Source organism: Barbus barbus (genome assembly GCF_936440315.1).
Source record: "Barbus barbus genome assembly, chromosome: 5".
Classification (NCBI taxonomy): domain Eukaryota; kingdom Metazoa; phylum Chordata; class Actinopteri; order Cypriniformes; family Cyprinidae; genus Barbus; species Barbus barbus.
This window is the reverse complement of record NC_136733.1, coordinates 33,083,988-33,101,982: the sequence shown is the minus strand read 5'-3', so window position 1 is coordinate 33,101,982 and position 17,995 is coordinate 33,083,988. Positions and strand designations below refer to the sequence as shown.

Below are 17,995 nucleotides of genomic sequence, written 5' to 3'. Positions count from 1 at the left end.
TTAACAGGAATTAGGATTGTCATTTAGTAGCATGTATTTTCTTCTGCATTGCAACTTTTCGTTGAATTCTATTCTCTCTGTTCTGTTTCATCCCGTCTTGAGGTTGAAATCCCCATTTTCCAGGAGTTCAGGTGACCTCTGGTGGCGAGCAGGCTGAACTGCAGTTTTTAGATACTCGTACTTTTAAGAAACATCTTTAAAGTAACAGAAGTATGTGCACTTTATATTTAGAACGTTAATGTAAAATCAGAATCATTAAAGGAAAAACAAATATGAATTGCTTTTATTAGTTCACAAAAATAAATCACACGTAAACATGTTATTCCAGATCATTAAATGCATCACAATTTTGTATACAAAACGGGAAATAATGCATTTAAACATGTAGTAACACTGTCATTTCATAATATTAGGAGTCTTAAATATCTTTTTTTTTTCTCAAATATAACTAACGTTTGTAAACAGCGGCATAGCATTTTATAAAAAAAAATTACACACGATCGGCCAACAAATAGTTGGCATGTAATGGAATTGTTGGGAAATAATACTGCATGAGGTATGCAATGCACAATATAAAAAAAAAATCAAAAGAATACATCTGCCCACTGAGGACACTAAGGTGGTGACAATATTTGCATGCTTCCAGTCACTCATCTTCATATTTAAAGTAACCATTAATAATTGCCTTTGCAATTATATTTTCTGCTGACAGCCTTTGGTCTAAATTGATTAATGCTTCAATAAGACTGTTGAAATCTGCCTTCAGTCCCTCCTTTTCCATCCAGATTTTTAACAGTTCGTAAACTCTGTCTTCTGGAAAAAGAGACTCTGCACTTTTGATTGAATTATCACTCAGTCCAATGACCCTAAAAAATCTGTTATGGTAGTTTACATCCATTTCTTCAAAGAAATCAAAGCTTTTCTTCAACGATTCTTCTCCTGAAAAGGTGAGACAGAGTGGAAACACTGCAGCACAACTCATAATTTTTAGGAATGTTAATTTAAGGAATAGTTCACCCAAAAATGAAAGGTCTCACCCTCAAGTTGTTCCAAACCTGTATGAGTTTCTTTCTGCTACTGCATAAAAGAAGATATTTTGGAGAATGTTGTTGGTAACCAAACCGTTGCCAGCAGCCACTGACTTCTATCGTATTTTTTATGGAAGTCAATGGCAACTGCTTGGTTACCAACATTCTTCAAAATACCTTCTTTTGTGTTCAACAGAAGAAAGAAACTCATACAGGTTTGGAACAACTTGAGGATGAGTAAATGTCAGACTTCCTTTTTTGGGTTAAGTCTCCCTAAAAGTTAACATAAAACTATGCAAGGAAAAAGGTATGGCCTTACCATTTAAAGGAACGAGTCTTCTTATTGACTCTCTTTCCTAAAAGAAATGGAAGAATTTAACATCTTAAAGGCATAGTGAGACAGTTACACCAGAGATTATTCCAGGTTGTATTAACTAGGAGAAAACATTCAGCGCAATTTGATGATGTGTTTGACCAAGACAACACTCATAGACTGACAAACCAAAAGAGCAAAGATTTTATATATGAGGCTTATAACACATTTCAATCAATTAACTGTAGTCTACCAAACTTGCCCTATCTACAACAACCAATATCTATGAAATCGTATTAATACATATGAACTGTGCATCAGATGCATTGTTGAGAAAAATCTTACTTTAGTATTGTATCACTCATTCAGTTAAATATTTAAAACGGAGAACAAATAACAGTTAGGATCAGGAGATACATTCAGAATTTATATTTAAATTAATAAAGCAACACCTATTTTTCAAACCAGCAAACAGATCGCTTCTCACTAAAGTGCATCAGGAGTTACAAGAGACGTTAGGTCCAAAAGAGGCAAGAGACTAAGACAAAAACGATCACCAATATCTGGAGTTTGTCTCCACAAGTGTGAAAATATTGCGACACATGAACACAGCATGTAAATTTCATGTTAAGAAAGCCTGAAAGTGAAAATACTTCAAAAATTTGAATGAAAGCAAGCTTTGTTATCTTGTCCACACACATTACCCAAGGCAAAGTATTTAGGCTTAAGAGCAGAGAATTAAGCTTCTAATGGTGTTAAGTCAAAGAAACTCTCACCAAAGTGTGAGGCTGCAGTGCAGTGGCAGAGCTTGGAGGCTGGTTAGTGTGGCAGAACTGGAGATCACTAGGCACAGCAGACATAGCCAGGCTAATTTGTGAAGAGTTGGCGGTGTTGGGGAGGCTGTCCCCTAGTCCCCTGTCTTTCTCCGTCTCCGCTGAAGCAGGAATGTTGGTACCCACCGCATAGTTTTGCTCAAGGAACGGCTGGAGCTGAGAGGAGTCATCCATCTTGGAGTTGTGGGCATTCTGCCTCTCCTCTTTCACCTCCTCACTGTCACCCTGCAGGACAAGAAAGATGTATTTTGGGCAGTCACTTGCACTGTGTAGTTTCTGTGCTTTTTTTTTTTTTAAAGCTGAGAAATGTACTAACTGTTTTGTTTACCTACCATACAGATCCTAACCATTTCCCTTGGACTTCTTGCTGTGCCTGTAATTGAAGAAGACTGTGTGATGAGCAATAAAGAAACAACTGAAATAAGAAAAAATATTGAAAGAACTGAGGAAAGATTCAAGATGTGTCTACCTGCTTTTCTAATTGGGTTTGACTTTGTCCAGTAGACGATACCAACAATGAATGCAAGCATTGCAATGAATGCCACAACAACAATGAAAGTCACTGTAGGACAAATAGGATGTAATCACTATGTGAAACACACTACGCAATGTCTTTATACACAATTCTAAAGAAAATGTTGGGATTAATGTCTCTGTATACAATTATAATATCCTTTACTTGTGCAAATACTACATCTGATCAGCTGTCATCATCTAGTACAGTATGTATACAGTTCATTTCATTGGGCTATGGGGTAAGAAGGGTTTTCTACTACCGGAGTTAGAGCTGCCTGAAGAGCTTCTCTTTCTACAAACTGTGTTGGAAATGTCTGTACAGCTTTTAACGGTCTCTTCATCCTCTCTGCATCTGGTTGTGACAAAACAAATGATCTTGAGTTCACCCAAAAATTAAAAACTGGTCATCAACTACTCACCCTCATGTTGTTCCAAAGCGTTTACTCATCTTTGAAACACAAAGAAAGATATTTTTAATGAAACCTGAGACATTTCTTTTCTTCCATTAAAGTATTTGACATTTTAAAAACTTCCTAGACATCATAAAATAAATTCATGTGAATCAGTCTGTTCAATTCAATTTAATTGTGAAGATACATGTTTGCTTTATTTGATGAACAGATTTAACCTTTATTCACACTAAAACATTGATAAACACACATACATAAGTAGAGCACATCAAATATGGCAGAAACTCAAATACGAACCAGTGAGGTTTCTTGCACATTTACATTTTTTGGTGAACTATCCCTTTAACATTCATGGACAACTAGTGATCTAGCTTGATTAACATTACACTTGTTTGTGTTAATGAAATGGTACATTTAGAACATACCTACTGCATTTCTTGCACACCTCACATGCTTGGTCTGGTAAACAAAATGACCCCTGTTTGCACTTGCACTGTGTGTTCTGGGTACTTGTGCATTTCTCTGTGGTTTCCTGATCTGCAAAAGTAATGAAAGTGCACAAATAGCATGCGATTTAGAATTAAATATGTCTAATAAAAGTTGAACATTGTGTGAACACAATATTGATTTGGCTTGCATAACCTTAGAGATTTTATTTTACAAGAATTTGCGCAAAACAAAGACTTGACAGTATGGGACAATATTAAATGCTCAAAATAATAGAATTACCTATACGGCACTTGGTGCATAATAAACACTTCCGCAGTCCATTGTCATGTTCAGTGTATCTGTCAAACTCGCACGGCTCACACACTCCTTTTTCTGAAGGAGTAAGACAGGCCTTTTTCACATATGTTCCTGCAAAAGATAAGACAGTGGAGTGTGAATACACATACAAGAAAACACTGTTTTCCTTTTATTCTGATTAGACGTTCTCATTCACCAGCAGGGCAGTTCAGGCAGCAGATGTTATCATGTTCATATTCCATGCCCTCTCTGCAGGAAACATCCCGGCTTGATCTGTTCTTGATGGATCCTTGAGCCCAGGCCAGATCCAAGTGACTTTTAGCAGCATGTATGGCATTTAGTAACAACAAAATCTACACAAAGAAGAAACATTTAAAAAGATGATACATGCAACATATAGTTTCAATAAAGACTGGCTTTCTGGTCAATAATCTGACACCTGGATCTTATACTGACACCTACAACCCGAATTCCGGAAATGTTGGGACATTTTTTTAATTTGAATAAAATGAAAACTAAAAGACTTTCAAATCACATGAGCCAATATTTATTCACAATAGAACATAAATGTTTAAACAGAGAAATTTTAAACTTTTATCCACTAAATGAGCTAATTTCAAATTTGATGCTTGCTACAGGTCTCAAAAAAGTTGGCACAGGGGCATCAAAGGGCTGAAAAAGCCAGATTTTGAATAGATTCAGCTGGGAGAACATCTAGGAAGTTAAGTTAATTGACAGGTCTGTAGCATGCTTATCTATAAAAGGGATGTCTTAGAGAGGCTCTCAGAAGTAAAGATGGGCAGAGGCTCTTCAATCTGTGCAAGAGTGCGTAAAAAGATTGTGGAATACTTTAATAACAACGTTCCTCAACGTCAAATTGCAAAGGCTTTGCAAATCTCATTGTAGCAAATTAGCTCAAAGTGAGATGAACATAATTAATCATAATGGGTTGTTATCAATTATATATTCATCTTCAGGAATTAACTGTAGCATTAATAGTACAATAAAATTATTTGTTCGTCTGCAGTACGGACAGTTTTAATCGTCTATTGACTCTAAGGAAAATAATTTCTCTGGCCACGAAAAATAATTTCCTTACTAAAACATTGCTCACAGAGCATGTAACAAAATTGGAAACGTTAAAGTGACCTTCTGTGAGCAGCAGACACAGACAACCAAGTGTAAATACAAATGGATGTTTATTAAACTACACTACAGGGGAACATGCAACATCTAGACACAAACATACACACATTAAACATAGATGCCAACGCAAGGAAGGCATGGAGAGGGAGAGAGAGGGGGAGGGAGAGAGAGAGAGAGAGAGAGAGAGAGAGAGAGAGTGCTCACGCGCAAGAGAGTAGAGTGTAATGGCAAGATTTACACATCAGCTAAACACAACCTGTTAAGAACCATCAGAGAATAACATCACCATAATTAAAAGGGGTCGAAGCCTAGAAAGTGTTTCTTTGTCCCACTTGACTGGTGTGAAAGCACCGTTCGTTGGCGATTCGCTTCGCTTTTTTTGCATCACGCTCAGTGTGGAAAGCCTAAAGAGGGAGGGAGACCTTCCAGCGTGTTATCAGCGTTCAGTTCAAAAGCCAGCATCTCTGATGGCATGGGGGTGCATAAGTGCATACGGTATGGGCAGCTTGCACGTTTTGGAAGGCACTATGAATGCTGAAATTAAAGGTTTTAGAGCAACATATGCTCCCCTCCAGACTATGTCTATTTCAGGGAAGGCCTTCTGTATTTCAGCAAGACAATGCAAAAAAAGCTGGAAAACTATATCAGGCATGAATGAGACCAAATTCCAGTACTGAAACTCCAGAAACTCATAACCTCGATGACCAGACGTCTTCAAACTATTTTGAAAAGAAGAGGGAATGCTACACCATGGTAAACATGCCCCCATTACAACTATTTTGAGACCTGTAGCAGGCATCAGATTTGAAAATGAGCTCAGTTTAAACAGTTATGTTATCTATGTTCTATTGTGAAATATTGTCTCATGTGATTTGAAATTCTTTTAGTTTTCATTATATTCCAATTTTTTTTTAAAGTCCCAACGTTTCCGAAATTCGGGTTGTAAAACTTTAATTTACGTCTCTGCCATAAGAATGTTTATATTTGTTAGAAAAGACTTTCAGGTTCCTATAGGTCTAGATTTTAATGTTTTGCTTTATTAAGACGTTTTCACATACAGCACCTTCTCTGTATAAAGATGTTTTAGAAATTATCTTCAGTGTAGGCTACTTCAGTATTTAGTAAATTCAGTCAATGAACTGCCCTATTATTTCTAGGTAAATGTTATTTTATTGCCATTTTATGTCAAAACACTGTATATATAATTGTCCAAATCTTATTTAATTTAATTTAGAATTATATAGATTTATATAATTTTGTTAAATACAATCACATTCTATGAGGATCTGTATCTGGAGAGTGATCAAGTTTCTCTAAATCTTGATCAAGATGAAAACTGGTCTTAATGAAATCTATATTTAAAATCATTTTCTATAAGTTTAATGGGGTTTTTTATCGACAAGGATCTGTATAGTATTGCCATCGACTAGTCCAAACACGTCTCGATTTTAACGTGTCATGAAGCAAACTAAACTTTTTAAACTTTCTCTATACTGACATTCACGGAAATATACTGTATAAGACAAATTAAATAAATATTGGATTCACTTACCAAGAAAATGATGAATCTCATAGTAGTCAAATCCTTGTGTCACTTTCTCCGTATAAACTGAAACACACTCATGTCTCATCCTACTGATAGCGCACCTCTGTGTATTTAGCTGTTTAATACTTCCGGTCTTGTGGAATTGAGCGCTTCTTTAAACCAGAACAAACCGCAGAAGTTACTGAACGAATCCTACTATGGTCGAGGCCTATCTTATGTGTATTAATTAGTTTCTGGTGACGTTGTTTTTCTAAGTTTCTTAGCGTCTAGTTGCATGACCTAATTAATATTCATGAAGCCTTCGCTATAGTGGGATTCATAAACTCGCAAAACAAACTGATTGGCAATTGCACCCGAATCGCCTGCAAGCTTCATTTTGTCGAATGGCTACTTGAAATATTTTCTTTTTTATTTTATGAGGTAATTAGGGCCATATAATTTCTCCGTGTAAACTTTGGTGTCAGTCAAATAACCCAGTGTGAGTGAACTCGCGCATCTCAACCACGCATCTGAATTTAGGATGCCTCACGTTCGCGTGCAGTCTGAACGCACACACAATCGTAATCATTATCAATTTCCGAAATGCAAGGGCATTTCTGTCAGTTTGGCACTATCTAGCAGACAGTTGACTGTGACAGTGCGATACTATGACTGCTGAATGACAGTGTAAAACAGGAAACTGGCTGATACGTAATGCGCGCGGAAGAAGGTGGGATCCCTGTTTGTTTATTCACTTACCAAGTCTAAGGGGAATTTCATACCGCTGCTTCAGAATGCAAAGGTCAACTCCTTTAACTTCCAGCAAATACGCTCCACCACGTGATCCATTCATTAGCTATATTAGATTACACTTATTTTCAACAGAGTTTTAATTGTTTGTTTTCTAGATAAACTAAAAGATGTGTATGGTCTGTTGTAAGGCATTACTGTGGCTCATTTAAAGCATCTTTCTCTCGTTCTTTGCTTTCAATAAATCTAGTCACATTGTTTTGTTGCTTCCTGGCAGCTGAATTAGTTTAATTTCCCCCCTCTTTTTTCAGCTAGAGATGCCAGACAGCCAATAATGTCTACATTTACTGACAAAAGCACTTTTCTATGAAGTAATTTCCTGGCTATAACTATACAGCGTATCACAATGCCTGGTTGTATAATCCTTGAATTTGAATTTATTAAGATGTATTATTGATTCAGATTTTCTGAATGTTGCTCTAAGAATTTATATATATATATATATATATTTCGATTGATTGAATATCATTAATAACAAACAAACATTTTGGTTACCATGGTTATGAGGACTGAATTTTTAGTCACTCATGTGTCCTTTGATAAGAAAGTTGTGAAGGAGGAGGGGCTGTTTGAGATAAGACCAACTGTGGACTTTGCATCAGCCATTTATGATCCTTAAACTACTGCATGTCTGAGACTTTCAAGCATTGCTGAAATGAACTTTTTTTATCATTAAAAGTGTATTAAATTATCAGCTACAGTTTTGTGAGAGGAGTCGGCTTATTTTTTTCTCACACACAGAAGTGCATGTGTTAATCACATTGTCGTTGTTAGCATGCATCAGGATATTAGTTTAATTTGTAAGAACTACATTTGGAACAAAGCAAATAAAAAAAAAATAAACTGCTGACATTCTGTGCCATTTTTGTAAGGCACAGAAAAAGTCACACATGCTGTGTGTAACTGTCCCATAAGAGTGCCTGCCTGACACAAAATGAAATTAAAGAAAACCACCAGCACTTGGAAATAAAATAAAGCCATGAGGCATGTTTGCTAGAGTTGCAGCTCTCTTCAGCTGCACATTTATTTCCAAAAGACTGCATATACATCAGCAAACTCTACTGTACAGAAAACATCCAAAATGTTCATAATCATAGATACAGTATACAACAAAGCTGGCCTGGCAATACCAAACAAGTATATTTAGCACTAGAAAAGCTCTTGACCCCTGCATATCAGTGTAATATAGTGTTTTTTTAAAACTGATATCTTACAGTACATTTGCATGATTCAGAACCATCTTAACCTGTACAACATTCACCATTTACAGAAGTTATACAAGGCACAAGAATCATAATTTGAAGCAAAGGCCTAAATATAACATGAATGTGGGACAGATAAACATTGTTAACTTGACCTTTCAAAGGCTTGAACATACCACTATAAATGCAGTCCACAATAATAGGGCAAAATCTTAAGTTTGGTTTGTAGCCAATTCTAGAATTATGTTTGTTTGTTTTGTTTTTTTCTAGAATTACTTCTGTAAATTTAACATCATGTTCCAATATTTGGACATAAATGTGAACATTAATCAAATCTAATAAGCACCAAAATGATTTTCATTCAAATTCATTAACATGACAACACAATTACATGTTTGAATTAAATTTTAGAGGAGTGACAGCAAATTTGCTAATAAATAAAAATAAAGGAATTATAATAAAAAATAGACATTTTTGGGCAATTTAATATTTGTGGACAATTACAGTAATAAACACGTCAAACATGTTGCGGTTCTCAGTGCTTCTTAACATAAAGTGATCAGCAAATCAGTTAAATCCTTCATCATACTTGTATTAAAAATACCAAAAAGAAATATTTATATAAAAAGAATATCCAGAGTAAGCGATAAAGCTTAACATTTTAAACCATTGGCAAGCATTGTAGTGGCTAGAACACTGAAAACCAACTAAAATGAGCTCTTGGAGGCATTTCTATTTGAGAGAGAGAAGGTTAATGAAGTAGATGACTTGGTAAAGGAGGACATAACTTTTTTCCTGCACTTCTGAGAGCATTTTTCCACACAGCTCTTTTCCTTTTATCAGACCTTAATTATAACTCTCACTGCTCACCGGTCCATGTTCCCCCATTGTGTTTCCCATTGCATGGTGGAATTTGGTCAGAGGAGATAAGAGAGGCTTCATTTCACAGAGGTCTCTTGGAGCTTCCTTTTCAGATGCATTTCAAAAGAAAGCTATAAGTGTTAACAAAAGGGATGTGCTGCCATTTGCATGGCTTAAGTAAACGCTTCTTCTGGTCAATATTAGTCTCAGGCCTAACGTTCTAAAGGCATGATGCCATCCTGCTGTCCACCCTGATGACTCAAACACGCTTACTGGAACAGAGTAATGCATTTGAGCGAGTGGGTTATGCTTTGAGGTTTTTTAAGTAAAAAATAATAATGCATTTTTACCCCCCTAACCTGCGTAAATTACGTTCTTTTCTAATGCGCAGTACTCTGCCATAGCTGAAAACAAGGTTAGAATCTTTATATTACCATATCTTATTCAGAATTATTCTTCAACCGATCCCATTAAGACGGCAAAATGACAATAAAACAACAGTGGAGATAAAAGAACATTGTGAGCCACGATCACAATGTGTGATGAGCAAAAAGGCCAGTTTGCAGGAGTGTATTTCCCTCTCTTCCCTTCTCCAAACGTCATGCAGAAGGGATATAAATACTTCACAACTCTGGAAAACTAGTGAAAAAATATGAAAAGATTAAAGGGATAGTTCAGCCAAAAATAAAAAAGTTCTTCAAACAAAAGAAGATATTTTGACAGTTTCTGTTTCCATTGTATTTTTTAATAGACATAGAAAAACTGAAACTGTTTGAATACCAACATTTTTCAGAATATCTTCTTTTATGTTTAAAAGAAAAATGTTATACGGACATTTTTGGGTGGACTATTCCTGTACTTATGATGCTGACACAAGGAAATGCTCAAGAACATCCCAGTCCGACCACCATTAAAATCCCTCATAATAACATTAATAAAAATCATAAACAACAAGGAACGGCTAAAGTGGGATTTTATGAAAGTTGTGATGGCTTGGCACTTGAATCTGTGCCAAATTCATACCAATTCATAATTCCTTTGCACATGTGATACCATCTGATTGGTCGCATCTCGTCAGTCTTCTCTCAGACTGGATATGCCTTAGCTAGCTTCACTTTGACTCTAAATTGAAGATGCTGGGGAATTGCATCTGGTGGGGTACACGTAGTCTTCAGTAGTCCCTCAAAACGTAAAGTCTGTTTCTTTGTCATCTGGACTCTGAGGCAGACTTTTACAGTGGATCTTTCCAATCTCCTCCAAAGCACTTGCAAGGGAGTCAAGATCTCCACTGTCCTGATGCCTGGCCTCCCAGAGACTGAGAATGATAGCAGAGGGACTCTTCTGCTTGGTAAAGTAGGACAGGTTCCTGTGCCAAAAGTAATTGCAGGTTTCACAAGAGAAGATGGTGTTTTTTGAGTGCATAGCAAGAGCATATTATATATATCAACCTTCTATCCCATAGACAATGTTTGCAAGCATATCTGGATAACCTTTTATTATATTTGCATTAAATTATATGTGCATTATAGCCTGACTCTGACTATCATTATGTATACTTCTGTTGATTTTTAAGGACTACAGCCGAAATGAATAAATGACATGTGCTGTTACTTGTAATGTGCCAGTAGATGGCAGTGTTGTAATATAATTCCAAAGTCAACTAGTCATGTGACATAGGTTCAAGAAAAGGTAACAAAATGTTTGCTTTCTAAATAAATATGAATTGCCATTTATTTCAAATGGCACTAATTACTGAGCTGCAATACCAGTTCATATCTTCATAACTGTAATGCGCAAATGTATTAGTAGGAATGAAAAACCTATCTTCAATTGTATCAGTTCACTTTTTTATTTGCATGGTTTCTTTTTGTATAGTTACTTGGATGCAACTCTTGTTTAAATTAGAAATAAAAATAATATAATAAAAACTAAATAGAAAAATCAGTATAATAAAATAAAAAATAATTATTAACTATCAATGTGCCATACAATGGCTTCATAGATAAAGGGAAGGTGGTGGCTCTTATATCTCTCAAATCTCTAGTGGTTCTTTAACTTCTAACCTTTGTAGAAACTGAATTCAATAAAGATAAAAAAGCCTGAGGAGTATGAGTTCTGAGTGAAATGATCGAGCAAATTGGAGTGCAGTCTCAGCTTATTATTCAATGGTATTTTTAAATTGAGCGCTGCTGCAATAAGTTTCAATCAGTCCCGTTGCCTTGGCTACATCTCTCTCTGGTGCTCACCTTTGAATGTGGAGTTTCTGAGCTAAGAGCTGCCAGTCCTTGCCCTTGGCATTGGCAGTATCGAAGGTGGTGCATATCCGCTGACGTATGGACAGGGGGATTTTGAAGGCTTTGGCCCCCGTTTGTGAAGTCACTGTGCAATCTGCCTGCATAAAAAATGGGACCGTCTCTTTCTCACTCTGAAAGAAAAAAAAAACATGGTTTTGGCATGCAATTTTTTGTAATTTTTTTAATCTACAAAGGAGCTTGAAAAACACTTATGTCTTATATTACCCATGTACTAAAAAACATAGGGTCAGAATTTATAAACAGGGCAAATTAACGTGAGACAGCAATCCTATAAAAGTGCTGATGGAAGGGGAAAGTTCTGCGGTTGATCTACTGACAATGAGCAAATTAAAGAACACAGACCTAGCCGCATCATTTCCATAATGACCAACGCAAACTACCAAGAGCGGTGCAAATTAGCAATTATTGGCATGTGCAAAATGGGTTGAGACATTTTTTTGGGAGGCATTTAATAATTGTAGTAAATCGACTACTGAAAACCTTAGTATATCACACTGCATGACTGCATAAATACTCTCCTCCCATATATTTTGCATCTAAAAGGGAATCTCCTACAAATGCATATGCAAGAAGGTCAGCTGCAAAAATAACTGTCCACACCATTTCATCATAATTTTTCACTGCATGTCTTTAGTAAATCCTGACAGTAGTTCAGAATGTACTCACGCACTATATTTCAAGCTTTGAGTGAATATGAACTGAATTTTAAGTCATTGTTCACATTACTCTTTAACTCTACTGAGATTCTGAATCCAAATAGACACCCTCCCAGGCAGTGATGCCATAGAAGAACTATTTCCTGCTCCCCAAATAACTTTTCAGTGAGCAGTTTTTGGCATGAAGAACATTTCAATAAACTAAATAAACTTTTTTTCCACTGTAAGAACCTTCTGCACAATGGAAAGTTTCCCTGGATGTTAAACGTTCCTCAAGGAACCATAGATGCCAATAAAGAACCTTTATTTTTAAGAGTGTATGGTACAGGCTAGATATCAATAGCAGCATTAAATAATTTGTTCATGGTGCTCCTTTTTAGAGCTTGACAGCCTGACACTAAAAACTGTACTTGTTTGTAAGATGTCAAGACTCTAAAATTCTTATTTCGTTCCACAAAAAAAAAAGAAGTGAAGCTGAGACACAGACAGACAGAGATGTTATTAAACCCAGTGACATTATCACTCTGACCTCTCCCACTGAGGTGTAGACCTGCAGGATCTGCTCGTGACCTTTGACCTGCCGCACACTGATCTTGCAGGAGAGCTGTGTGGCTGAGGCGCTATGTCTCTGCAGTGAGAAGGCACAGTGCACAGGCTGCTGGTTACTATACCACACTTGGGTGAAGGAGAATTCCTGCAGCGGGATGAGGACACCAGAAATAAAGAGAAGAAGAGAGAGAGAGATCAGAGAGCTGAGTTGGTGAAAGCGCCTGATCCATGGAAAATGTGGAAGCATCTAGTTAAGAAACTCGTCTTTGAGACCATCAGTACAAAAGAGACACAAACTCTAATCCCTGTTAATTCCAAAGATAGGGGTCAGTGCTGGGGTATGTACAATACACTGTATCTGGGAGTAGGACAACAGAAGGGAAAGCAATTGCCTTTGATGTATAATTAAATTCTGTGAAGCAGCACGTCTGCAGGGAGTGTCCTTGACCTCTCCTGCACCGTTTCTCCAGCCCTGCATATTGAAATGACCTGCGAGATGCTCCATGTCAACAGTAATAAGAACCCTGAGCAGAGGAGATGCTTGATGGGACAGCAGATGCCTTAATGTCGGGATTCATTTCTCCTTCGAGTAGGCATACAAAAGAATGTTCTAGGAGACAGAAGCACCTCTGAACTGATCAAATACCTGGGCCTAGAACCAAACACTTGTCACTCTGTATCTGCATGATAGGTAGGACAGTGTCGGTCTTCAAAGTTGAAACTTGGAGTGCTGTATGAAATAAAGCTAAAAGTTACTCTATGCTTCCTATAAGAGATTAACACATGCAGACTAGATTTCATTATTACTACTATACTATACTATATATATATATATATATATATATATATAATTTGTAATATATATTGTGTTGTACAGTACAAAATTCTAAAGACGTTAAAACAAGACACAATTACTTTCCAAAAATTTAAGCAAAATTGCATAAAACATTAAGACTTGTTTTCAGAGTATAGTTTATTTTTCCTTTTGCTAATTGTTTTTTATTAAATAATATAAATCAATAAAAATCAATTAGCCAATAAATAAATCTAACATCAAGATGGCAGTTTAATGCTTAAAAAAAATAAATATTTAATTATATTTGTTCTTTAAAAACAAGTTTTAATATCTTACTAAATGTCTGGAAAAATAGAACAAAAATATTGATCAACTAAACTCGCCTCATATTATGTATACTCTACAAAACGTTGGGGTTATTTTGTCCTTAACCCAAATGCTGTGTATAGCATGTTGGGTCATTTTATTGGGTTATTTTTATAGTTTTTTTACCCAGGTGCTTGATAGTTTTTATGTAACTCAGTTGCTATGTAACCCAGTGTTGGGTAGCCAATCTGGTCAAAACCATACAAATATTTATATGTTGGAAGTCGTGGCCTAATGGTTAGAGAGTTGGACTTGTAACCCAAAGGTTGTGGGTTTGAGTCTCAGGTCCGGCAGGGATTGTAGGTGGGGGAAGTGAATGTACAGTGCTCTCTCCACCCTCAATACCATGACTTAGGTGCCCTTGAGCAAGGCACCGAACCCTCAACTGCTCCCTGGGTGCCACAGCATAAATGGCTGCCCACTGCTCCGGGTGTGTGTGTTCACTGCTGTGTGTGCGCACTTTGTATGGGTTAAATGCAGAGCACAAATTCTGAGTATGGGTCACCATACTTGGCCGTATGTCACGTCACTTTCAAATTTAAGTGGTCGTTGCAAATTTAAGAGGAATCCTCTCAAATGAAATTAAGGTTTATATTATATTGTATTCCTTTCAAACTATTACTGTAGAAACAGGAAATGCATTTGGTTTCACATTATAACTTTTTTGTTTTTATTTGCATTGCAGCTAATGTCTGCTTGGAAAATGCAGCATACAAAAATGTACGGATCTACAAAGTGCCAACAAATGAAAGCTTCACCTCCTGCCAAACACATGGTGCAACAATGGCTGATGTTGTTTGACATACTGAAACGTATGAACCATCCCTGTCCATAATAGAGAACAGATTACATTAATATTATTTGAAATGAAAAGCCTTCAGTATCAGGTTGTTTAACCCAGTGTCGCGGTCCTACTCGCCCCGCTCCGAGCGGGACTTGAACCACGGTCTCCAGCATGGGAGGCGGGCGCTCTAACGAGGAGGCTAAAGGCCACGGCCTCTAGCGTCAGTCGCTAGAGCGACTCTTGAGGTTGGGAAGTGAGGTTTAACCTGCACAGCACTTACCCGCTGGCCTCTGCTACACTCACTCCCCCAAACCTCACACCCATCCGGGTCACAGCACCAATGTCGCGGTCCTACTCGCCCCACTCCGAGCGGGAGTTGAACCGCCGTATCTGGCATGGGAGGTGGGCGCTCTAACAAGGAGGCTAAAGGCCACGGCCTCTAGTGTTTAACCTGCACAGCACTTACCCACTGGCCTCTGCTACACCAGCAAACAACCCAGAAAATGTGTATAAAACCCAATGAGCTGGGTCAAAATAACCCAGCACGTGTTCTGTCCACTATTTATCCTGCACTGGGTTGCCAAATAGACCAGCAGTGGTCGTTTTTAAACCCAGCAACATTTTTTTTTTTAGCGTGTAGACTAGCTTTACGTGGGATGTCTACAATGCAGTTGTGTAAGCAGCTGCCTGTTGCACATTACAGTACTGCTTAGAGTAGGCTACTAATGCTAGCATGTTACCTGACAGGTGGTGAAGGGTTTGATGTTCCACAGAAACTGAGGGATATCCTGGATGGACACCTGCAGACTGAGGCAGTTTCCTTTGAAGAACAGCACCTTGGGCTCCTCGAGAAGCTGACCTCCTCTACTGGTTTCAGCAATAACCACTCTCTATAAAGAACAGAAGTACAGGAAAAACAGAGCAGGGGAAAAATAACCATAACCAAGAACCACTGTAATGCAGCTACTCCACTTAGGAGGTGCACAGAAGAGAAATTACACTGCAATGGCTAAAAAAGGCTAGAACACTAAGCCAATTTAAATGGTAACACTTTGTCAATCCATTGTAGTTAAAATTCAATACAAGATATATTATCTTAACTTTATCTTGAGTAGCTAAAAAAAAAAACTACAGTGTTTGGAAGGAACAAAAGCGTTTCAGCTAATAAACATTGAGAAATATATATAAAAAAAAGAGCTTTCAAACAAAGTGCTGGTTAAAGCTTTGAAAAGAAAATTGAATTTAAATTGATTACTGGCTTCTTTGATTTCAAGCGTGGCAGTGTTCATCTGTCAAAACTGCTTTGTGTTTCACTGCATTGCAAAGATGAGTGCTCTCTTTGTGTGTGTGTGTGCATGTGTGTGTGTGTGTGTGTGTGTGTGTGTGTGTGCGCATGTGTGCGTGTGCGTGTGTGTGTGTGAGCACACAGGAGTCTGTCTGAGCACTCATGCAAGACAACAGTAATTGGCTTTGACTTTTGTATCCTTTGGTTGTGTGTTTGAAAATAGCACTGGCCAAAGCAGGCATTTTGTTCACATAATTAAACCATCATAATTCTAAACTGGTCTCAGACTTTTGGACCTACTGCAAAAGCAGTCTAGCGTTATTGTGAACTTCTTGCAATGCACCGCAGATTTACATTTTTAGATTTTACAAAATACTAAATTGTAGGAAGTTCTTCTAGATATTTAAACATAGAATGCTACAGTGCCTGCCAACTTTTTCAGCGGCCTATTTTTCACCATAGGGACTCTTAAAAACAATAGCCAGCCTTGTTGGCAAAGGATATTTACACTAACTCTGCCCACCAACGTGTGATTGGGTTAGTCAACACTAAAAGAAGACACTAATTCAGCATCAGTTTCAGTGGCAAGATGATAAGGCGCATCCTTTTTGATGTGATCGACCCGAGTTCGGGCCCGTTTTTGCAAACTTTTTGTCTCCCTTTTCAAATCTCATATCGCATCAGAAAGGCATTTATTTTCAATAAAAATGAAGAAAATAATAAAAAAGTTGAAAATAAAAGTATCGGGTAGGCTTAGGGTAGGTGTAGGGAGGGCTTTATTGTCCCAATAAGGTGGCATCCATTTAATAATTGGAATTAAAACTATAATTTATGCTCAATATTTTATTATTGCGTACTGTTTTATAATGTATTACAATACTGAGGTGCAGATAATTACCACTATTTGTAATAAGTAGTATAAATAACAGAAAATATTGCTATTTTAACATAGTGCATACCTATTTGCACTTAGTGTAAATAACATATCGTTAAAAAATACTGCTATTTTCACTTGGTGTAAATAGAATCCATTGCTATTTGCACTTAGTGTAATAGCATCTATTAAAAAGTTATAAGCCCTGAACCAAACCACTAAGCTACAAGGTTATTCCCAACTTCACAACAAGCAAGAAAAGTATTTGAAAAGTATTTTAAAATGATTTTGGTTGGCCTGAGGATGAGTTTATTCTCATCAAATGTTTTATTTTAGGATGAACTACAATCCCAAGAACCACTGTCAATGACATCCGAATTAAAAACGACGGAGCACTATATAAAACTAGAATCATGGGTTAATGTAGTTTTTCACTAAGAAATAAGTTGTTAAACATGATTAATAATAAATTAAATTAATTAAATATGTTTAACAAATGTGGCCTGATTGCTGTAACAAAAGCCTGTATCAATGATTACCTTGTAGCTCACAGTAAGTTACCATTAAAAATCAATTCCCCAATGAAAATGAATGGGAGTTTTGCTTTCGGAACCCAACTGCTGCTCTCTATTTGAGTAATGTGATTACGACCACATGTTCACTGTCCTGCTGTCACCTGAAAGGCATGCGGTGTGTCATCTACACAGTGCACTCGCAGGCTGTAGTCCACGGCGGAGGCCTCCATACTGCCGAACACAGCAATCCTTAGTCTCTTTATGGCAGCATCGGTGATGGGTTCCCCCACTAGTGCATAACAGCCCGGCTGATCCAGCAACAAGTGACAGCTATGCGAGTCCATCAGGCAATAGCAGGAGGTTGATTCATCGTCTACTGACATTATTTCCTGTGAACCAAGAAAGAGATGATCAAATCATGGTAATGTGACTCTTTCAAAAATTTTATTTTTTTATACTTTCTA

The 17,995-nt window shown here is 37.1% G+C and overlaps 2 protein-coding genes across 3 annotated transcripts in view; both read right to left on the bottom strand.

The window, feature by feature from the left end:
- Positions 1–257: 257 nt before the first annotated feature.
- On the bottom strand, positions 258–6,820 carry hdr (hematopoietic death receptor). Of its 2 annotated transcripts, none has more exons than XM_079417454.1 (10): positions 6,546–6,820; positions 4,044–4,200; positions 3,830–3,958; positions 3,526–3,637; positions 2,951–3,042; positions 2,644–2,736; positions 2,507–2,547; positions 2,301–2,399; positions 1,348–1,384; positions 258–939 (listed from the first exon to the last, which is right to left on the bottom strand). In XM_079417454.1, the coding sequence occupies exons 1-10, from the start codon at positions 6,564–6,566 to the stop codon at positions 647–649; spliced, it is 1,074 nt and encodes a 357-aa protein (XP_079273580.1). In that variant the 5' UTR covers positions 6,567–6,820; the 3' UTR covers positions 258–646. The 2 variants fall into 2 exon arrangements, with proteins under 2 accessions (XP_079273580.1, XP_079273579.1); XM_079417453.1 differs by having other exon boundaries at positions 2,118–2,399; positions 6,546–6,790.
- A 1,506-nt stretch (positions 6,821–8,326) lies between these two features.
- Positions 8,327–17,995, bottom strand: part of LOC306869705 (netrin receptor UNC5D-like) — a gene marked incomplete at its 5' end in the record, with an annotated part of 145,546 nt that continues 135,877 nt past the window's right edge. Inside the window, 5 exons of the mRNA XM_079416582.1 lie at positions 8,327–10,757; positions 11,638–11,816; positions 12,892–13,056; positions 15,598–15,747; positions 17,693–17,920. Coding sequence (XP_079272708.1) covers positions 10,574–10,757; positions 11,638–11,816; positions 12,892–13,056; positions 15,598–15,747; positions 17,693–17,920 — 906 coding nt within the window. The 3' untranslated portion in view covers positions 8,327–10,573. The remainder of the gene's footprint in view (positions 10,758–11,637; positions 11,817–12,891; positions 13,057–15,597; positions 15,748–17,692; positions 17,921–17,995) is intronic.